Below are 24,449 nucleotides of genomic sequence, written 5' to 3'. Positions count from 1 at the left end.
CTTTTTATGGAAAAGCTGGACTCCTTACTTCCTTACATCCTTATACCTTCTGGATAGGGTTTTTTTTTGAAAGTCAGAAAAGATCAGTCCTCCAATTTGGATTTTTTTCCTACTGTGGAAACAACCAGTTTTCCTTGGTAGATGACTTCTGTGACCACCTCTAGTTTTGGAACATAGTGGAGTCACCATTTCCATGGAAGAAGAGGATCTGCAGTTTATCCTAATTGAAAAGATGCAAATAGACCCTGACGAGAGAGAATAACTGGCATGGAAGAAACATGACACTTTAAAAAGACCCAGTCATCACAGATTTAACTTTGAAGAGCCAAAAGAATTAGTACCTATAAGGAAGATACTGAAATGTATCAGTTCCTCACTATGCCTAGATAGCATTTAAGATACCTCTGAGTAGCAGAAAAAAAAAAATGACTTGGCATGGCATCTTGTGTTTCGTTCCTTTGGCAAAATGCTATTATACTTGCTCCACTTAATTTTCAGAAGTCTTAAAAGCCCTTGATGGAGAAAATTTTCTGTTTCTTAAAAATCAAAATAGCTATTATTCCTGATAAAGATAGTGAAAAAAAAAAGCAACCTAATTTTCCTGGACTTCAGAGTAGAAGTGGTTCATAGATGCTGTTTCTATTAAGAGTTTAATGTAGTTATTTTCCTACATGTAATCTGATACTCATTTCTTGGTCCATTTCTTTTGTCGTCACATGACAACACTTAACTCCCCACCTCACAGGGATGTTGTGAGGCAAGTTTTAAATGTTTCTAAGAAAAGTGTAGAATTTATAACTCTTGACTGTCTCTTTGTTGGTAGTTTCTACAATCATAAGATTTTATTTTAAAATTTACAAGTGCTTTCCTATAGTTATAAATGGATGTTAGGTATGTTAAAATGGAAGTAAGATAATAAAGTTGTATTTGATTTATCACTGAGCATCCTTGTAAATAATTTAACTGAATGAAATGTTGCATTGATTTTTTTTTCAACGAAGAGCTTTTATACAATTATAATTAAAGAAAAGCTAAAGTAAAAGTGTCTGGTTTCCCCTTTTATTTAGTTGAGATTTAATTACTCATATGTCTTAGAGAGATGAAAGGTAACCCAATTCATCAATTGCTAATGAATAGAAAATGAAAAATACAATGAAATAGATATAATTTAAGGGAAAAAGTTATAGAGAGGTGCCCAGAATTTGGGTTTTGAGTAAAACTCTGTGTTATTAATTAGATAGAGGTGAAATTTTAGTAACATTTTCATTAAAAATAGGATTAATATAGGAATAGAGATTTGATAAGCACTTGCTTCACATCACAGCAAAAAGGGTTATAAAGGAAATTTGCCTTATTAAGTAAAGGAAAAATGTTTAAATATTAGCTAAAATTCATGCATAGAAAAAACTTATTAGCCTGCAGAATTTGATTTCATTTATACAATTTCATTTTCATAACATATTTTAGAAAGTAATTGTATAACATATTCTCTTCCACATAAATCAACCAGCCCGATTTTGCAAATCAAACTTAGATATAGTGTGTGAATTATCAGATAATGACTCCCAGAGTGAGGTTTTTAAATTGCTATCAAATGTCTACTTTCTGCTGCTTTGTTTTCACTGTGTATAGTATCAAAAGACAAATCAATTCAAAGTGAATCTTTGGAGTCAGCCTTATAATCTGGCATTTGTAAACAAATAATTTAGAAAATCTTTTCTAAATTGCCATATTATTTAAATGTGTGTTTTATAATTTATTCTGTATGCTTTAAAAATGGGAATGGACATAGTCCTGTGTTAAGTGTGTTAGTATCAAGAAAGCATTTGAAACCAGAATACCGTATTTTTTGAATGCCTCACTTTAAAAAAATTGAATGGCTTTAGATGAACTTTGTATGCTTCATTTTACCAGAGATCCTACTGCTCCCTACTGTCGTATATACCACAAAATTCACTCACTCATGTTGTTTAAATTATTAGTTTCTTTAACTTGTATAGGGAGGTGACTGTTGAGGGGCCTTTCTTTGGCTAACTTGGTTTATCCCTCTTTTCAACATTTTATAATTTGCCCTCCTTTAAGCATTCTATGCATATGTTCATATCAACTACCGATATGAATCAAATACATTGGTTCATAGTGTATTCCTCTTTATCCAGTTTAATGCTGATATGTTTGCATACTGCAGGGAGAATAATATTTTGGAAATTCTAACCTCATAATAATGAGAAAAACACTGTGTAAACAGCTAGTTTGAGGATAATTATGAAATTATTCATAAACTTTATGTATAAGCATTAATAAAAATGAACTCCTTTAAGAATAATTCTGAACCTGGTTTCTCTTGCCCATACTGATTTTTTTTAACATCAAAAACACTGAGAAGTTATTTTTTGATTAAAAAAAGTAGAGTGCTTTCTTTTCCCCTCAAATATGATAGCATCTAATATAGTATGTGTGTTCTTCTAACCAATCTATCATAGAAAGCAAATATTAAAGTTGGTGAACATGTGCTTCAGAAATAATGAAGAAATATAACCATATTAGTCATTACCTTAACAGTATTCTTTTTCTGATGTTTAAAACTTAGAAGGGCTATCTTGTATGAGTGTCCATTTTATTATGGGAACAGTTTATAAAATACATCCTGAGCCTGACATAATTCTAGAGAGAATAATTTCCTGGGAGGAAATGTGAATAATATAATGGTTTTGTGATTATTTTGTTGGTCTCTAAAAATAAAACATGTTCTTACCATCATATACCTCTCAAAAATAAAAAGGTGAACTTGGGTTCTTCTGGCTATGCCACCAGTAATATTCTTTCAGGAAAATTACTTAATCAAATTACTTGAGCTGGTTTCCTTATCTATTAAGTAAAAGCGGAGGGGTGGGGGTGAGTAATGATTTATAAGGTACTTTCTCTTGATTATCTTGAAGTGATCCTGCCTTTAATCCAGGAAATAAGATATCCTCTTGCAGTGTTCTGTGGCTGGGCGTGAGATTTAGTACTGAGTTTATAATCATTAAGAACTTTGATATGTTACTTGCTACATAAAAAATTATACTACGTAAGTCAAATTAGCCATCTCTGTCTTTAAATAGAACATTAGGAAAAAGAAGTCTTATGCTTTTGCATTATGTGCACACATAATTAAAATTATTTAAATTCCTTCCAGATGACACTGTGGATTCAAAATGTGTGATCCATCAGTTATTACTTTTCAATAATAATAATTTTCATTTAAAATTAGAGCGCTAGCACAGGAGATAGCATAGTATTGTAATGTCCTGGATTGGATTATTATAATGGGATGAATTTCTGCACTAAATACTACCTAATAACTAGACTTATAGATTGAAACCCATAATGACAAGTAAATCTTCTATACTTGGGAATGGATTTTTAGCAGTATCAAATCATAAACAGCAAACTGAAAGAAACTTGCTTTATGTAGTGGCTCACTTTGAAACATGGTATTAACCAATGGAAAATGGTGAGGTCGGATATGCTGTCCTTTGAGAAAGTAAGATGTAAAAATTTAATAAGTAATATATTGCTACAGCTGGAAATAATAGTGTAGGCATTTAACACTTCAAATAGTGTTGTTTGATGTCTCATCTGTGAATCATACCTCACAGTTTAATACAACTTCTAAACTAATTTGTAGAAAGCATTATGCCCAAAAAGGCAAGGGGAGAATAGTCCTTGCTTTTAATTCACTGAAGTTCAGTGATACCAATTGAGGGAAAAATCATCTTTGTGTTTCTTCTTCCTTTATTTTCTTCCTCAAGAGATCATCTTGTGTTTGTTTGTTTGTTTTTAGATTTTTATTGGAGTATAGTCAATTTACAACGTTGTGTTAGTTTCTGCTGTACAGCAAAGTGAATCAGTTATACATGTACATATATCTAGTCTTTTTTAGATTCTTTTCCCATATAGGTCATTACAGAGTATTGAGAAGAGTTCCCCTGTGCTATACAACAGGTTATTATTACTTATCCATTTTCACCTTATAATAGTCAGTTTATTTCAGTTCAGAACTCTGAATGCTAGGCTATGTGCACTATCCTTAGTGCTTCTAAAGATTAGGTGGTATGGTGTGTATGGAAGTCTATTTATTAAAGGGCCTTAGATGAGTATATACGTACACATTTTACTTTTTTTATAGTTTTATCTCTACTCATTTTATTTTATAATTGTCTCATGAGAAGAAGAACAGATACAATTTCTTCATTTTCCAGGAAAAAAAAAAATCTGAGGTGTAAGGAGGTTAGGGAATTTTTCTAAAATCTATAGATATCAGAATTAGAATTTGTCTCTAACCCTCTGCTTCTCTGCCCCAGTCTTTTTCCAGTTTATCCTGAAGAAATTTTAAGCCCATGTGGAGACCAAAGTTGAAAAAGATAATTAACAAAATTCATTTGTTTTTTGGCACAATAGTTTTTAAATATGTGGTTGAAATTCACCAGTAAGTGGTAGGTCTGTAGGCATTTAATTCATTTGAGAATGTATTATATATTTTGGTTAAGTCAGCATGGTCATATTGATTTTAGAGTTATTTACATTGACAAATATTTTAATAGTTTATCGTGTGTGCTTGTATATGTGTATAGTCATAGTATTCTTGATTATATAGCTGCAAGCAAAGGAAAATCATTAGGGAATCTTAGATTTAGGTAATTTATATTAGTGTCATAGTAAACATTATACACTTTCTTTGCTCTTTAGTCTATTGATCTAGTAATATAGTTAAGAATACAATCTGGGTGTTTACTGAGTAGCTGGCTAATGGTTTTATACTGCTTAGAGCTCACCTTTATGTTTCCAAAACCATCATGGCATGGACAAACATTTGGAACACTTGTCCTAAGAGTTCTCAGATTTGCATGTAAGGGTATGGCAACTTAATAGCATCTAGAGAGGGTCTCACAGCAAAGGTCATTTCTTAGGAGCAGCAAGTTGAAACTTGCAAATAGCTTCAAAGGTATTCTACAAAATATGGTCATAGGCCCTGAATAGTTCAAAATTAGATTCTAAATTTTATTTGAAGGTAAAGAGGTTAAAAGTAGCTCTACTATAAACCAGTGATTCTAAAGATGTGTCCAGAGGTGAGGAGCACCTGGAAAGAACAGTTATCTTTGTGGAGTGTTTTTATATGTATATATATATGTACACATATATAATCACATGGATTAGAAATCATTTAGCTAACCCATTATATATGTAAAAATTACCATGAGCCACATGCAAAAGTGTGGTCAAAATAAACATGACCAGCTGTTTCTGGAAGTTATCCACATATAGGTCCTTTTTAATACTCATTCGTTCAAAATCATTTATTGAGCGTGTCTGTGTGCCAGGACAAAGGGACTAAGATTGCCCTCAAGGAGCTTTGTGAGGCAATAGAACATATATTTGCTGGTGATGATGATGATGCAGAGGTAGTGATTCATGGAGTGCTCTGCAAGCCCCAAAGAGCCCCAGCTGTCTTCATAGCTACTTCAACACTCTCTGACCTCATGCTTCCCTTTATACTCTTTTTGACATATTTGAGTGCCAGGTACTGTGAATACCTCAGTGCACAAGGCAAACATCTCTGTTCTCATGGTGTTTAAACTTAAGTGGGGGGAGCAAGAAAAAGCAATAAATGACTGTATAATTACTGTTATGAAAAGTATCGTGTAAGAGGAGATCAGAGGGAGAGGGCAGGTAGTAGTCTGTCTGGATCAGAAGAGGAGGCCTCCTTGAGCGGTCACTTATCAGTCATCCTTCCAGAGAATAGAAACCACCTAGAAGACTGGGGGAGGAGCACTGCAGGCAGAGGGAGGGGTGCCTGCCTCCGCCTTGAGGCCCTTGGGTGTTCAGTGCCCTTATCTGAGGTCTTGGTAGTGACAATGGAAGGAATCTGTAGAGAAAAACTGGGATGGAAGAAAAGAGAGGGTTTTTTCACTCTGCAGCTCTGAGAGCAAGGAAATAGGAAAAGATAAAGGTGTTTCTACTCCACGAGCTTGTAAACCATTTGAGAACAATAGCCATGATTATTTATCCTTAAATTCACATTGCCTGGTAGAGTGCTTGACACATAGTAGGTGTGCAAAAAACATTTGTTGACTCAAGTGACTGAGTAATTGTTCCTTATGTATTAGAATTTTTTTTTCTACAATTAGGGTAGAAATTCCTTTGAGGACGAGAAAAATATATACATCTATTTAGTGTTAAGTGGTATCAGTAAATGGAATCTAAAATAGACTTGTCTTCCTTCTTGAATTTCTCTGTTCAGTTTTACAAAAATGCATCTGAAAGAGTATTTATACTCTCAAAAGATTAACATTTTTAAGTTGCCTATGAAGTTAGCTGCCACAAGTCATGTCATTTTAATATAATTCTTGAAAAAAATTCAGCATGGAAGCTAGCTTTCCGGATCTATATTTGCATAGAGTTTCTCCTAAGTATTTTTTTTTCCAGCTTGAGATATAATTGCTGTATAACATTGTATAAGTTTAAGGTGTATAATGTGTTGACTTGGTGCATTTATATATTGCAGATGATTGTGTTAGCTAACACCTGTGTCAGGTTACATAATTACCATTTCTTTTTTTTGTGGTGAGAACATTTAAGATCTACTCTTAGCAACTTTCAAGTATATAATACAGGATTATTAACTGTAATCACTTTGCTGTACATTAGATCCCCAGAACTTATGCGTCTAATACCTGGAAGTTTGCACTCTTTGACCAACATCTCGATTCCTTTTCCCCAACCCCATCCCCTGGTAACTGCCATTGCGGTCTCTGTTTCTTGCGTTTGGCTTTTTTAGATTCCATATGTAAGTGATAGAATATAGCAGGGGTCCTCAAACCCCGGGCCTTGGACCACTGCTAGTCTGCGGCCTGTTAGGAGCCGGGCCGCACAGCAGGAGGTGAGCGGTGGACAGGTGAGCGAGCAAAGCTTCATCTGCTGCTCCCCATCGCTCCCCATCGCTTGCGTTTCTGCCTGAACCATGGCTCGCATCACCGCCTGAACCACCACCGCCCCCCACCCGCCTTCCGTGGAAAAATTGTCTTCCACGAAACTGGTCCCTGGTACCAAAAAGGTTGGGGACTGCTGGCATATAGTATTTGTCTTTCTCTGTCTGACTTATTTCACTTAGCATAAATGCCCTTAAGGTCCATCCAATGTTGTTGCAACTGGCAGGATGTACTTCTTTCTGGTGGCTGAATAATATTTCATTGTGTGTATACCACATCTTTATTCCTCTATTGATGGACACTTAGGTTGCTTCCATATTTTGGCTATTGTGAATAATGCTGCAGTGACCCTGGGATCATAAGCCTTTAACTTGTTTTTTATAAATCAGTAACAATCATAGAGATATAACTTAACTAATTGAAAGGCAAAAAAAAAAATCAGTCATTACAAGCTCATAAAATATTTACATAAGGACTTCACTAATATGGGCAAACTAATATATATGATAAAAGCTCCTCTGAAGCCTGGGATATGTAGTTATTTGGGGTTATTTTCCAAAGGCTGTTAATAAACCAAGGAAACCTCAAAGCATATTTTAGTGCTAAGAGCCTAGATTTAGTAGAATCTGCATTCATTTGTAGAAAACAGTAAGCAAATAGTAATAGAAGGCCCTTAAAGTAATTATGCAGATATTCACATTTATATGTTTTATAAAATTATTTACTTTTACATGTAAATGTAAGTAAAACAAGTCATCCATCTCTATAATATAAAGTCTTTTGATTTTGAGTTATTTAGTGATATGGATGTCTACTGTTTTCATATCCTCAAAAAGAAGTATAGAGACCCTGCTTTATTAGTCAGTCCATACTTGTAACCGTTCTCCATTTCAAAATATGTTTTGCAAATTTTGCTATGATGTCGAAGACCTTTGGAGCAATAACTTAGATCTGTTTAATCTGTTTAATCCAAACTTAATCTGTTTAAATTAGTATAATCTGATAATTATTTTTATTAATCCACATTCTAAGCTAGTTGAAAAGTAGTCACCTGCATGGCATTCTCAACACCCTTACATATGATTGCGTGTAGCCTATTGTGATAAATAATAGAGCAGAGGAGCACATGTGAAAAAAGGCTTTATGGTTTAGTTGGAAAAACCTTAAGTCAGGAGTCTTAATTCAAGTTTTAGCTCTGTTGCTGCTATATAGAAGGCAGAAAGTCCCCATCCATTACAGCATTTGGATTCAATAGTCTGAGTTAGTTAATTCAGTTACTTAAGCTTGGTATAAATGAAGCCCACGTCACTGATCTTGATATCATATGTGATAGCTTCACACAAACAAAAACTCTTTCCAAGTCACAGATTACGGAAGAGGCGTTAGAGCAAAAGGGAAACTTAAATTGTGGGATGGTTATGTTCAAATCTGTCACTGTTACTAGAAAAACAACACAAAGCACATATCCTGCTGACAGTGATTTTAGTTGTATCATCTTTCTATTGCTAAAGTGGTGACTCTTGCAGAACTAATCTGCAGTTGGAGTACAACCAGTCTTCATCAACTTGGCCAATAAAGTTAGTGCTTGGAGTTACTTTGGCTTCCATCCAGGCTGAGTAGGCAGGCTTTAGAGGGAAAACCAAAAAAGCCTGTCTTGGTAATAGCCAATCAATCAGTAGTTAGACTAAGCTATTATTAATTCTGAGGTATATTCACTTATCATCGCCCCCTTTTTAAAGTTCGTTTGCATAATACTTCTGGTCAGGGCCTTTACTTTTGCATATTATTTACATAGCTCACGTATACGTTAAATAAATGAAGTTAGTAATGATGATCTGCCTCAACTAAAAAACAATAATAGTTGCAAGTAAAATTTTGTTCATTCTACAACTCAAACTTTTAAGTAATTTGAAGTTATGTCTTTTGACTCTGGCCTTACCTTTGAAAACAAATTTAAACTGAAATGTAAAAGTTCTCTGATTCTGAGTATTAAGTAATGGTCAATTAAATTATTTATTACAATTGGTTTCTAAAAAAATGAAAAGTTTTCATGACAAGAAATTGGAAAACAGATTTTACTGTAAAATTATCCATATATTTCTACTCAATTTTAGCTTTTGCAAAATCTCTGTTAATAGCATCTTTTCCATTCTGCTAGTACTGAGCGAGATTTCTATTTTATATATTTTGTTTTTCCCCAACAATACTAAATATTGTTGCTGAACAATTATTGCTGAACAATTTTTAGCATGGATTTTCTTTAAGTGACCTACTTTGCAAGGAAACAGAGGCATCTTAGCCTCTAAAACTCAATCAAATTATGGATAGATAAAAATATTCATTTCTGTCTTGAATAAAGTATGATGATTATAATGCTATTACCCTGTAAATAAAAGAACAGCCTCAATATTAATTGATCTCACTCTTTGTAAAAGATAGATGTATATTCATAAGAGATAAGAGGAACATAATTCTTAGTATGTAAGGTTGTTTCCCTGAAGACATCTCCCCAATAGGATAATCTAACATCGTTCTCTGAATAAGTTTCCAAAGAAAGTTTTTAGTCACTGATCAGTTTTTATAAGAGGGAAACCAACACAATTATTCACTTGCCTGAAGGCAGTAGATGCACTATTCACAGTATCACCTTGAGTAAATTCTTTTCTTTTCTCATTTATGAACTAGCAGTAGGCCTAAATAGCTTTTTCTCCCTTCCCTTACATCCAGCATCCAACCCTCCAAATTCACTGATGGTAGGGAAAGTATGATTTACATTAAAATATTTTAAACACCTATAATGTAGTTTGAGCCTTTCACAAATAAATATCTTTGAGCAAGAAGTTGGTATCCACACCTACTTTACTTTAAAGAGAATAGGCTGCTTTACATTTTCAAAGGGAATCTCTTTAAAGGTTTTAGAGGTCGAAGAGGTAGGGAGTTGCAGTGAGAGTAAAAAGGGAAAATGAAATTGGGAACTCCCTGATCCCTTCACCTTGTTATCTCCATTCCTTGACCACAGGTACTTTAAGGCACATGGCAGAGACCACAGACGTTACTGTGCCAGGCAGGCCATGTGCAGATGTTAGCAGATACTATAGCATGAAGCCATCTCCAGTGAAAGCTACTCTAGCACATAGATATGCTTCCATTACTGCTAGGAGCACAGTTATGGGTGGTAGGGGATTTCTAAGGGCCTCTTTTTAGTGGGTTTATGGGTCCCTCCATTTTAGTGAATAAAAACAGGCCTAGGGCTAGACTTTTTGTGTCCTCTAAAGTCAAATGGGAAACTCTGCATTGAAGTGCATGATGTTTTTATGAGGTAAACATAGCGTAGTTCAAATTCAGATTTCACCTTCTCTTGTCACCCCTCACAATCAGAAAGCAACCTTAACACTTTATGAGAATCATTTTTGTTAACTTATTTTCTCACTCCTTCATTAGCTTGATAAATTTATTCTGAGGTCTACACCAAAGGTTTAAACTTATAAATAATACATCTATTTTACCTAAGGGTGACAGCAGAAATCATGGAGTGCACACCTGATGTGGTTTCACTTGAATTGTATCTACTTAAGTTATTTACATCACTAAACAAAAATATCTCCCTTAAAATATTTAATGTTAAATCTTTTTTAGCTTTATAGCTTACTGAAGATTCTTTCAGGATTCTTTATTGCCTGTACATGTACAAAAGGCACTAACATATGACGGTTAGGTGCTTTCTTCAAGGGTACTTTTATTTGGGCTGTTTATTCCTCAAAATTAATGAGGAGAGTTAGTATTAATCCTAATTTTACAGATGAGGAAGCTGAGACCCAGTGAGGTTAGATAACATGCCCAAAGTCCTGTAACTAGCAAATGGCTAGAGCCGTGATTTGAACCATGTCAACAACGGAGTCCTGAGCCTGTGCCTTTTATAAATTGAGATATAATTGACATATAACATTGTATTAGTTTTCAGTGTATCTGAGCCTATACTTTTAATCACTGTTTCACAGTTGGTTCTTGCTTAATGTGTACTTTTAACAGAATTCTTCACAACTTAGAAATTTCTATTTATAGACTGATACAGACATGCATTATACATTTGGAAGTAATTTGCTTCAGATTAGTTTCATAACTTCCTCAGAAAAGTCAGTGGTATTTCAGTTTCTTTACCAGAACTAAGGAAAATTCTGTAGTTTATCTGATTCCAGATGCCTTTGATAAGACACACTATTATTTATATACTACCAAGAAAAAACATTGTCAATTAAACTGACTATAACAGCTCTTTCAGGTATATTTAAACATAGATATTAATATATCTATATAACACTTTTGTACATACGTAACACATGTCAAATAAATGGTTTAAGATGTTCCTATAATTTCATCATATTCAGAGTCCAACTCTTCAATTCACTTTCTGATTCTATAATTTATGTCCAGTTTTACAACCCAGTATCATCTTTTGGGGCTGTCAATAACATTAGTGATACAGTGTTTCTTTAAAAACTACTTTACTCTTATCTCTGAGATTTTCTTCCAAACCACTGTTTATTAAAAGCTTTAATACTTAAATTCCATTTCACTTCTGAAAACTGTGTTTCCCAATTATAACCATGTGATTTCCAGTTCACGACAGGGCTGTCTTTAAAACTTTATTGGCAAACATATCTTCATCGGTTTACCAGTAGCGATCACTTTCTATATTGTATGTTAATCCAGACACACCAGGCTCTGTGCGAAGATAATGGATTGTGAGGCAGGGAAGGAATCTGAGCTCGAAAGTAAAATTTGGGAGATTATCAAGGCAAACATTGAAAGCAATGGTCAGAGGAGGCAGCTTTTAGAAGCAGGTGCCAACAGGAGGGTAAGGAACAGAGCAAAGGGAACATCTGATAAAAAGGCCCCAAGGATAAGCATAAAGATAAGGAAGGAAGTTGCCAAAATTCCAGTCAGCTTTGAGAGGCACCTTGTTAAGCATTTAGGCAAATTGGGGCTTTCAGCCATATCTAGTAGAAAAATTCTTAGTATACTAGGTTCTTTAAATACTGTTTATACACAATGCAAAATTACTGTTTTCATTTAAGAGGTATTTCTTTGCTCTAAAAGGATAACTTACATTGTATTAAGAAAAACAAATTTCGATCCAAACTGTTGAAGAAGGCCTTAGTTTCTCAGTGGCACTAGCTTGGGGCCAATAGGCTGGCATGAGAGCACCTAGCCCAGAAGTGGCACACAAATAGGTTGAAGGCCATGGTGGCTGCAGCTGCATCCACAGGTGTGGAGAGGGAGTGAGGAGAGAAACCAACAGGCAGGTCCTGAGACAAGGCAGTATGGTGGTGTGCTCATGTCAGCCCTCTTGCTTTCATAGTTAGGGAGTGACCTCACTACCAAGATTAATGTCAAGAAGTAAGCCTATTGCAACCTAATCTTAAATCCTCTTTTAAAAGCTTATCTGGATATTTTTCACAGTTCTACATAATTAACATGCTTATTAGGAAATATATATCAATACAAGGGGCTACCATTCCAGAGACTCTGATGGTGGATCCTGGGCCCTGGAGGCATGGGAGAGAGGCATCTTTCTTCAATGCTATAACTGACCATTCACATAGAGGATTCACTCCACAGGTTAAATAAGTGCATTGTTTGTGCATAAGATTCTTATTTTGTTAGACAGTCTATTTGTTAGATAGTACTTTTGAAGTACTTTTTCTTCTAGATTTTATGTAACTGATTTAATGAAGTTTACTACTTTCTTGCAGAACTCTGACGTTAGATGAAGGAAAACAGTAAAATTCCAGTTTAAGGAACCTTTCAAATGATGTTTTTGGAGTGTTTTGAACTCCTTCATCTGACTTCTAGATCTCAAGCCAACAGGAAATCAGCTGGTCTTTTTTGAAGGGAAACTCTACCAAACAGTCACAAGAATAAAGAATTATTTTGCCCTTTACTCCAGCATTCAGACATGAGATCATAGTTGTATTTCAGTATATCTTCTGACTCACTGGTGTCTCCAGCTAAGCAATTTCTTTGCAAACAGTTAATGTGAAACTATCAAAACTGTACCTGTAAAAACAGACCAAATTAGTAGCTAGAGAACCCCAATATTTTTTTTAAAAAACAAGTGTTCTGAAATGTAAAATGCCAACTTAAAGTGTTGGTATCAGAATTAATCCCAAGGTATTCATTACCGCTAAAAATCAGGAACGTGATACCTTAGAGTTGTACAGTAAAGCAAGGAACATTGTTTTTGCAAACTTGCGAAAGTGTGCCAAGTATTTAACATTATATGTAAGGGCTGAGCATGTCTGAGATAGCTCACGTGTGGAACTTCCTTCAGGACACTCTAGAATTCATTATAAACCGAAATTGTGGAAGGTATTCTAATATACTGGATGGTGAAAGGAATATATAAAGAAGCTGTAGAGAGAAAACAGGACAGATTGACCAAAATCAAAAACATTTTATTTCCTAAGTTGTGCTCTAGAAAGACAGATTATTAGAGGAGCAGCTCATAAAGTACAGGAAGCAAGAATGTTCTGAAAGATTCAGATTTACGAACAAAGATGAAATTTTGGTTGATATGGCAAAATAGCCTTAACAACACATATTTATTTACCTTGGAACCAAGTATAAAAAAATGCAGAAACAAAAACTTAGCATTGAACTGCTCTGCAATAGTATTCATTTTGGCACTATTAAGTCTAAAATTGTTATGGTTTACTGTACTCTTGTGCAACATGCGTAAAAGCATTTGATATGACAGTTTTTTCAACATTTGTTTTTTAGTGCAATCAGCAGTACTTTGGGCTCTGCAGAGGAAAAAGGTTAATGGGAATCCATTGATCAGCTTATCTGTGGCCAGACATCACTACTTAATACATTAGAGGTTCAAAACATGTTCAGGCATATGAAGTAAACAAGATATAGTACATCAAAACTTTGTTCATCTTTTTCTTTCCTGTTCCAGAGGCATTGTTTTAATTTTTTCCTGCCCAAATCAATTTTAATTATACCTTGTCTATGTCCCATTCCTTTCCTTTGCGTATATCTCTGCCTCTCTAATCCTATTTCTCCTATCTACTTCTTATCACCATCTCCAGTTGCCCTCATCTCCTTCCTTTTAATTTTCAACTCTCTTATTATGTGTCACAGCTGTTCTGTTTCCTGCCCACCCTGTCTCTTCCTATGCCAACAAATACAGACATGAGTGGAGCAGCTTAGAGACCATTCTACCCATTTTAAGAAGACCTGACTTTCCAGAGCTCCTATTATTTGTAATCCTACAAGTCATAGAAAGAGTATCTAGGAGTGCTTCGATAGACTTTTTTTTCTTTTAGTTGTATGATATTTTTATTTGAAGTATAATTTATGTATAGTAAAATTCACCTTTTCTACTCTACAGTTTTATGAGGTTTGACAAATTTGTACAGTTGTGTACACATCAACACAATCAAGGTAAAGAAGGGTTCAATCACCCCACAAAATTATCTCCTGCTCTTTTGTAGTCAGCCTCTCCCCATTACCCCCAGCTCCTAGCAACTAGTGATCTGTTTTCTGTGGCTATAGTTTTGCCTTTTCCCTAATGTCATATAAATGGAATCATACATTAAAGAAAGAATGGAATCATACAGTATGTAGCCTTTTTTTTCCTTTTTAAAAAAACTGGGGTAAAATATATATAACAAAATTTATCATCTTAACCATTTTTAAGTGTACAGTTCAATATTGTTAAGTATATTCACGTTGTTGTGTAACCAATCTGTAGAACTCTTTCATCTTGCAAAACTGGCACATTATATACCCTTTAAACAAAAATTCTCCATTCTTCTCTTCCCCTTAGCACCTGGAAACTACCCTGCTACTTTTTGTCTCTATGAATCTGACTACTCTAGCTAACTTATATAAGTGGAATCATATAGTGTTTGTCTTTTTGTGACTAATTTATTTCTCTTAGCATAATGTCCTCCAGGTTTGTCCATGTTGTAGTATGTATAAGAATTTCCTTCCTTTTTCTTTTTTTTTTTTTAAAGTTTTTGTTTGTTTGTTTGATTTGGCTGTGTTGGGTCTTCATTGCTGCGCACAGGCTTTCTCTAGTTGTGGCAAGCGAGAGCTACTCTTCATTGCGGTGTGCGGGCTTCTCATTGCAGTGGCTTCTCTTGTTGCAAAGTGCGGCCTCTAGGCACGTGGGCTTCAGTAGTTGCAGCACGCAGGCTCAGTAGCTGTGGTGCCCGGGCTTAGTTGCTCTGCGACATGTGGGATCTTCCTGGACCAGGGCTCGAACCCGTGTCCCCTGCATTGGCAGGCTGATTCTTAACCACTGTGCCCCCAGGGAAGTCCCAATTTCCTTCCATTTTAAGGCTCAGTAATACTCCACTGTATGTATGATGTATGTACCACATTTTGTTTATCCATGCATCAGTGGATTCTTGGGTTGCTTCTACCTTTTAACTATCTTGAATGATACTGCTATGAACATTGTTATGCAAATATATTTTAGATATTTACCAAGAAGTGGAATTACTGGATCATATGGTTATTCTATTCTCAATTTTTTGAGGGACTGCCATACCGTTTTCCACGGCAGTTGCCCCATTCCCACCAACAGTGCACAAGGGTTCCAATTTCTTCATATTCTCACCAACACTTGTTATTTTCTGTTTTTTTGACAGTAGCCATCCAAATGGGTGTGAGGTAGTATTTCATTTTGAATTTGATTTGCATTTCCCTAATGATTAGTGATGTTGAACATCTTTTCAATTGCTTACTGGCCATTTGTGTATCTTCTTTGGAGAAATATTTATTTTAGTCCTTTGCCCATGTTTTGATCAAGCTGCTTGTTTTTTGTTGTTGTTGAGTTGTAGGAATTCTTCATATATTCTGGATATATGATTTGCAAATATTTTTTCCAATTTGTGGGTTGCCTTTTAACTCTCTTGATTGTATCCTTTGATGCACAGAAGTTTTAAATTTTGCCATACTCCAGCTGTATCTATTTTTTTCTTTTATTACCTGTGCTTTCTGTGATATATCCAAGAAATCATCGTAAGTCCAATGTCATGAAGCTTTTCACATATGTTTTCTTCTTAAGGGTTTTATAGTTTTTGCTCTTATGCTTGATCCATTTTTAGTTAATTTTTGCGTATGGTGTGAGACACAGAACTAAGTTCATTCTTTTGCATGTGGATATCCAGTTTTCCCAGGACCATTTGTTGAAAAAACTGTCGTTTCCTCATTGAATGGCCATGGCAACCATGTATGTGAAAATCATTTGACCACATATGTGAGGGTTTATTTCTGGACTCTCTGTTCCTTTGGTCTATATGTCTGCCTTTATGTCAATACCACATTATTTTGATTACCGTAGCTTTGTAATACATTTGAAATCGGGAAATGTGAGATCTCTAACTTTGTTCTTCTTTTTCAAGATTGTTTTATCTGTTCAGAGCTTCTTGAGGTGCCATATGAATTTTAGGATGGATTTTTCTATTTCTCCAAAAAGCACTGTTGGGATTTTGATAGGGATTACATTGAATTTGTAGATCACTTTGGGTTGTATTGACATCTTCACAATATTAAATCTTCCAGTCCCTCTACATGGTATGTCTTTCTGTTTATTTGTGTCTTCTTTAATTTCATTCAGCAACATTTTATAGTTTTCATTGTACAAGTCTTTCACCTTCTTGGTTAAGTTTATTCCTAAGTAGTTTATTTCTATTTAATACTATTGTGAACAGAATTGTTTTCTTAATTTCCTTTGCAGATTGTTCAGTGTATATAGAATCACAGCTAGTTTTTGTGTGCTGATTTTTGTATCCTGCAACTTTGCTGAACTCATTTGTTAGTTCTAACAGCTTTTTTGTGGAATCTTTAGGGTTATCTACATGTAAGATCATGTCATCTGCAACAGAGATAATTTCACTTCTTCCTTTCCAATTTAAATGCCTTTTATTTATTTTTCTTGCCTAATTCCTCTGGCTGGGACTTCCTGTATCATATTGAATTTAAAGTGGTGAAATAGTCATCCTTCTCTTGTTTCTGGTCTTAAAGGAAAAGGCTTCAGTCTTTCACCTTTGAGTCTGATATTAGCTATGTGCTTTTCTTACATGGCCTTTATTGTGTTAGGTAGTTTCTTTCTATTCCTAGTTTACTGAGTGTTTTGAAAAATCACAAAAGGATGTTGAAATTTGTCAAGTGCCTTTTTTACATCAATTGAGATGATCACATGGTTTTTTTCCCCTTTATTCTGTTAATGTGGTATACTATATTGATTTTTGCTTTGTTGATCCACTCTTGCATTCCAGAATCTCTTTTCATTTTTAAATAGTGTCTTTCAAAGAGAATGTTTCAATTTTTATAAAATGCCTTTTCTCAGTTTTTTAAAATGGATCATCCTTTTGGTGTTGTATCTAAGAAGCCTTTTCCTAACTGAGGGAGACAAAGATTTTCTCCTATGGTTTCTTCTAGAAGTTTATAGTTTATATTTTGAGTTAATTTTTGTATTGAGTATGAGATATGAGTCAAGATTCTTTGCTTTTCCTTTTGTATATAGTTATCCAGTTGTTTCAGCACCATTTGTTTAAAAAGACTATTCTTTCTCCTTTGGATTGTCTTAGACCCTTTATAACTATCTTCATTTTAATCATTTTCAGATATTTTCCTGTCTTTTCTGTCTCCCTTGGAGATCCAGGTTTTGCTCTTGTATCATAGTCTTTCACCTGAAGAACTTTCTTTAATATTTCTTATAGTGTATGTCTGCTGTTAATGAATTCTCTCATCTATTGTTTGTCTGAAAAACTCTTTATTTCACTTTCAGTTAGAGAGGTATTTTTGTTGCGTGTAGAATTCTGAGCTGAGAATTGTTTTCTTTCATGACTGTCACTCCATTGTCTTTTAAATTACTTAGTTTGTGATCAGAAACCTACTGTAATTGTTACTTTTGTTCCTCTATATGTAATATGTTTTTGAGTTTTTTGGATCTGAGGTTTAATGTCTTTTATTATTTTTTGAAAATTCTTAGCCAGATTCTCTTCAAAATATTTCTTCTGCCTTCTTCTCTCTTCTCCTTTTGGGATTCCAGCTACACATTTGTTGAACAGTTTGATATTGCCCCACATCTTGAATACCTTGTTTCTTTTTTCATTCTTTTTTCTATTTGTGTTTCAGTTTGGCTAATTTCTATTTGGTTTCAAGTTCACTGACTTTTATGCAGCCATGTCACGTTTACTGATGAGCTTGTCAAAAGAATTCTTCATCTCTATTATCATGTTCTTTACTTCTAGCGTCTCCATTTGACTCTTATAGTTTCCATCTTTGTTGAAATTCAACATCTGATGATACAGGGTGTCCTCCTTTTCCATTAAAACCTTTAGCATAGCTATTTTACATTCCTTGTTTGATAAATACTACATTGTGGTCATCTATGGGTGTGACTCTGTTGACTGCTTTCTCTCTTGGCAGTAGGTTTTTTCCCTTGCTTTTTGGTATGTCTTATAATTTTTTATTGAATGCCAAAAGTAAGGCATTCAATAAAGATAAATAGTATTTACTCCTGGAGATGGGCCTGACTCTTCTGCTAGGTTGTTAGTGTGAAGGTTAAGCTGGTTTATTCAGAGGTTGACCTGGATTTGGAATTTGTTGTTGCTATGGTTACCATGAGTACATCACAGGCTTTAAACATGTCTAGCATCACCATGTGCTTAGAGTTGGGTTTGGCTTGCTAGAAGGTTTTCTTACTGTTTCTGCTCCACCCTCAGCTTTTGGTCTTTTCTATGTACCTTTGCCTCAGAGGGGGTCTGTCTCTTGACCTTCCCCCGGTAGAAGGCTGCTATCAGCTTGGTGGTAGGGGATAGGGTAGGTTTCTCTATTGTCCTTGTCCAGCCTCACTCTTGGGCAGGCCCTGTGTCCTGGGGTATCAGGGTGGGGTTCTCTTAGTGATCCTGTACCCCTCCAAGTAGCAGACAAATTCAACCTTGTAAATCAAACAGTCTTATACAGGAGTTTCCTGCCCCATCCCCCAAGGTTGGAGACCTCTAATGGTCTAGGACCTCTAGTAGTCTAGGACTGTTTTTTGTTCTTTTCACAGGGTTATAGAGTTTTATTCCCTACTTTTCCCCTAGCCATCACGGGTCTTCATCTGTGTCTGGGAGGGTGGTGGTAACAAGATTTTCTCCCCTTCTCCCAGTGATTTAAGGCTTTGTTTCCATAGAGGAAAAGAATCCTGACTATGCTTTTTTTTTTTTTTTTAAACATCTTTATTGGAGTATAATTGCTTTACAATGGTGTGTTAGTTTCTGCTTTATAACAAAGTGAATCAGTTATACATATACATACGTTCCCATATCTCTTCCCTCTTGCATCTCCCTCCCTCCCACCCTCCCTATCCCACCCCTCTAGGTGGTCACAAAGCACCGAGCTGATCTCCCTGTGCTATGTGGCTGCTTCCCACTAGCTATCTATTTTACATTTGGTAGTGTATATATGTCCATGCCACTCTCTCACCCCGTCACATCTCACCCCTCCCCCTCCCCATATCCTCAAGTCCATTCTCTAGTAGGTCTGTGTCTTTATTCCCGTCTTGCCACTAGGTTCTTCATGACCTTTTTATTCTCCCTTAGATTCCATATATATGTGTTAGCATACTGTATTTGTTTTTCTCTTTCTGACTTACTTCACTCTGTATGACAGACTCTAACTCCATTCACCTCACTACAAATACCTCCATTTCATTTCTTTTTATGTCTGAGTAATATCCCATTGTATATATGTGCCACATCTTCTTTATCCATTCATCTGACGATGGACACTTAGGTTGCTTCCATGTCCTGGCTATTGTAAATAGAGCTGCAATGAACATTTTGGTACATGACTCTTTTTGAATTATGGTTTTCTCAGGGTATATGCCCAGTAGTGGGATTGCTGGGTCGTATGGTAGTTCTATTTTTAGTTTTTTAAGGAACCTCCATACTGTTCTCCATAGTGGCTGTATCAATTTACATTCCCACCAACAGTGCAAGAGTGTTCCCTTTTCTCCACACCCTCTCCAGCATTTATTGTTTCTAGATTTTTTGATGATGGCCATTCTGACTGGTGTGAGATGATATCTCATTGTAGTTTTGATTTGCATTTCTCTAATGATTAATGATGTTGAGCATTCTTTCGTGTGTCTGTTGGCAATCTGTATATCTTCTTTGGAGAAATGTCTATTTAGGTCTTCTGCCCATTTTTGGATTGGGTTGTTTGTTTTTTTGTTATTGAGCTGCATGAGCTGCTTGTAAATCTTGGAGATTAATCCTTTGTCTGACTATGCTTTGTGGCTTTTCCACAGTGGTGGCCTCTTCCCTCACCCAAGGATCCCTGGAACTTCTGTCACTGTGGAGTTTGGGGCCCAGCACAGTGGCACGTGAATGCATTCTGGTTCACTGATGTGGAGACTCTCCAAACCTCATCCTTTTGGGTTTTTGTGGAGGCTCCATTATGTAGACATAATTGATTAACTCATTGGCCGTTGGTCATTGATTCAGTCTCCAGCCCCTCTTCCCTCCCTGGAAATCAGGGATTGGGACTGAAAGTTCCAACTCTGTTCTCATGGTTGGTTCCCTTGGCAGCCAGTCCCCCCATCTTTAGGGGTTTCCCAAAAAGTCACCTCATTAACATAAACTTACTTGTGGCTCAACAGGACTTATTATGAATAACAAGACACATTTCAACTTTATGGCTCTGGATCAGTTTCAGGAACTAAGGACAAAAGACCAAATATTATAAAAAAGATGCTCCCATTGCTGTATTGCTTAGGAAAGTCTAAGCAAAGGGTTTGGGGAACTGTTGAACCTAGGAACCGTGGACAAAGACCAAAATGTATGTTTATTATAAATTACAATATTAACAGATATACAGTGTTTTTTTTTTAAGTTATATGTAGTATTAGTTTGTTTGCTAGGGCTACCCTAACATATACCACAGTCTGGGTGGCTTAAACAATAGACATTTATTTTCTGTAGGCTGGAAGTCTGAGATCAAGGTGTTGACAGGGTTGTTTCTCCTGAGACCTCTCCTTGGCTTGCAGATGCTTTCTTCCAGTGTCTTCACATGAACTTCCTCAGTGCATGTCTGTGTTCTAATTCATCTTCTTATAAGGACACCAGTCATATTGGATCAGGGGTCACCCTAATTACCCCATTTAACTTAATTACCTCTTTTAAGACCCTGTCTTCAAATATACTCATATCTTGAGGTACTGGCGGTTAGTATTTTAACACATTCATTCGTGAGCAGACACAATTCGCCCATAATGCAAAGAATTGGGGAAAAAAACGGAAATGTAGAGGTCATCTAGGACAGTACTGTCCAGTAGAACTTTCTGTGATGATGAAAAGTTCTGTATCTTTGCTGTCCAGTATGGTAGCCACTAGTCACGTGTGGCTGTTGAGCATATGAAATGTGCCCAAAGGGACTGAGAAGCTGAATTTTTACTTTTATTCTGAGCAATTTAAATGTAAATGGCCACATGCAGCTAGCGGCTAACATTTGGACAATACACAAATAATGACTGAAATAATTGTGATGTAGGCTGAGTTCTCAAATTCTTAATGGACTTTGCTACCTACAGATTGTAAAATAAAACCTAGAGAAATAAAAAATAAAGCACTTTCATTTTTGTTCTTTTTCCTTTTATAAAGACAGTAATCTTACTTTATAATTGTGAAATTTTCAACAAATATGTTTTAGAAATATTCAAAATCATTTTTTCTGCTCTTTAATTTTTAAGAGGTTTGACATTTGCATGTATCAAGCGTTTAAATTAGTTCAGTAAGATTTTTGTTGTCAGATTGTAGAGTCCATTTAAATAAAACTAACATCTGTAGCAGAAAAATTGGTAGATGGTTTAAAAATCTGTAATTCAGTTAGGACAGGTGAATCGGTGCATGGTTTACTCAGAAAATCTGAACCTCGAAAATCATTCCACAAAAGAAGAAATGGAAAGAGCTTTCTTTTTAAGGATAGAAATGGATTAAATTAATAGCTTAACTTATTGTTTGATTTTGTCCTTTCATGTTTGATGAAGTTTTTTCTGTAAACTTTAGAAAATTTTTTAACTTTTCATTTAAAACTAATTTTAGACTTATAGAAAAATTGCAAAAACTGTACAGAGAATCCCCATATACCCTCATCCAGCTTGTCTTCATGTTAACATCTTACATAACCATAATATAATTATCAAAATCAGGAAATTAACATTGATATAATGCAACTAACTAAACTACAGGTCTCAGTTTTCACCAATGTCCCTTTTCTGTTCTAGGAACCCATCCAGGATCCCACATTGCATTTAATTATTTCTTCTTAGTCTCCTCCATTCTGTTTCTCAAACTTACCTTTTCTTGACACTTTTGAATTGTGCCAATCAGTTATTTTGTGGAATATATATGATGTTTTTTCAAAATTGGAATGATGGCTATGCATTTTTGGGAAGAATGCCACAGAAATGATCTTGTTATGCTGATGTGTCTTCTTACTGGTGATGAGCTCTAGAAATCTTGATGATTGAAATGATGCTTTCTTTTATACAATATATATTAAGATTACTATAAAATATCAATCCACCAAAACATTTGCTCTGTGATGCAAATGACTTTTTAAAACCCAAAATGCTGATTTAAGAAAGCTATTATCATCACTAGTTAATGGGATGAAGTTAGTAGAATTTCACTAATAGGGATAAACTGTTCAATAATGAGAAAGAGAAACCATCTTTTTCTTTCAAATGAGGTAATTCTTTCTTCATTGGAAAGTTAAGAAGGAATTATCAAGAGAGGGGTCTTCTCACCTAATGGAATTGTCTTTGTAATAGAAAATTATCTTGGTTGAGATACTTAACTCTGGGTAACTTATCAAGTAGAACATTAAATGAGGAAAAAGGTGATTGCTTTAGTTTTGTTCTATAAGTGACACTGGAATTCTATCAGAAGTTAAGTTTTTAGAACCAGTTTCTAGGTCTAGCCTATCATATGACCTGAATTCAATTTATTGCAGTAAATTTTGTATTTCGGGCAATTAAAAATTCTGAATAAGATGACGTAAATCAACAATTGCAAAAGAAATACTGTATTACATGTTCCAGACCTTATTAACATTGAAGCATCCTCATATGTTTTATATGAAGGAATGAAATTGTACTTCAGGCTTTGACGCTCTTAAAAAATATAGTACATTGTTAGGTTTTGTTTATAGATATTTTTCAAGATATAATGTTTATTCCTCAAAAGAGAATGGGTAGAATCTCTTCTGCAGATACTTGTATCTGTCATAAAGAAGGGAACTCTTCCATATTAAGCCTCCTACTTTGGTAGCTTTTATATTTCTTTACTTGGTAGGTTTTATTCACTAGGAACATTTCAGTGAAATATTTGTGTTTTTATTCTTTTTGGGTTGTTTTTGAAACATTCATGGATTATAAACCAAATAATAGAAGTGAGTACTGTTTTCTCTTCAATGTACCAATATTCAGCGTAATGGGTAGAATTTTCTTTTATTTTAGTTCAGCAATCAGCAAACATTGGGAGGCTGAACTGGCTACCCTCAAAGGAAATAATGCCAAACTCACTGCAGCCCTGTTGGAGTCCACTGCCAATGTGAAACAATGGAAACAGCAACTTGCTGCATATCAAGAGGAAGCAGAACGTCTGCACAAACGGGTAAGTTCAGGGCTGCTATCGGTAAGGATTTATGGCTAACAGATTTTCTTGATCAGAGGAAATTTACATGTAGATTCAGCACAGGAACATTTTATGGAGATTTTTATTGGTTATCAAAACATATATATGGTTTGTATTATATGTTTATTGGTTAAGAAAAATATTTTCTGCAGTTTAATGGGAATGAAGAATATACAGCTTTTGGAGTCCAAACACCTGATTTCAAATTCCTGTTGTGCCACTTATTAGCTGTCTGACCTTTGGTAAGTTATTCCCCACTTTCTGCTCAGTATTCTCATCTATAAAATAGGAATAATAACATAGACTCTGTACAATTCCTGTGAAAATTGAGATACTGAATTGACATGTAATTCCACTGACTTAATGATAATGCTTTTATTATTTTATTTTATTGTTGTTTCTTAAAGAAACAACAGTAAATTTGAAAAATACAGGTAGAAAATTCTTTATAAAAGTTGGTAACAATACAAATATGGGGCAGTAAAAGAAAAATCAGACATCACAATACCATTAATATCAGAAGACTAAACAATTACTTAATAAAGAAGTTTTTTATTCAAAGCATATGTATTCACCCAATAGGAAGCAGATGCCACTAGTTTCTGTTTTTCAAACAGCTGCCAAAGAAGTGAACCCCATAGACAAAAGGAAATGGACTTAGAGCACAATTTGAGGAGTGTACTTAGTGGCCAGGATGACCGGGGAAGTAAGATAGAAGTTGAGTAGAGACAGGAGGGAGAGTAAGAACCCTGAGTAAACACCATTCTATCCT

At 35.1% G+C, this 24,449-nt stretch overlaps 1 protein-coding gene across 2 annotated transcripts in view; it reads left to right on the top strand.

Moving 5' to 3' along the window:
* Positions 1 to 24,449, top strand: part of HOMER1 (homer scaffold protein 1) — a 126,187-nt gene that overhangs the window by 75,866 nt on the left and 25,872 nt on the right. For both annotated transcript variants that reach the window (XM_036847660.1, XM_036847662.1), the window contains exon 6: positions 23,500 to 23,656. In XM_036847660.1, coding sequence (XP_036703555.1) covers positions 23,500 to 23,656 — 157 coding nt within the window. The remainder of the gene's footprint in view (positions 1 to 23,499; positions 23,657 to 24,449) is intronic.

Source organism: Balaenoptera musculus, chromosome 3, assembly GCF_009873245.2.
Source record: "Balaenoptera musculus isolate JJ_BM4_2016_0621 chromosome 3, mBalMus1.pri.v3, whole genome shotgun sequence".
Taxonomy (NCBI): Eukaryota; Metazoa; Chordata; class Mammalia; order Artiodactyla; family Balaenopteridae; genus Balaenoptera; species Balaenoptera musculus.
The sequence above is the reverse complement of the archived record's forward strand: the minus strand, read 5'-3'. Positions and strand labels throughout refer to the sequence as shown.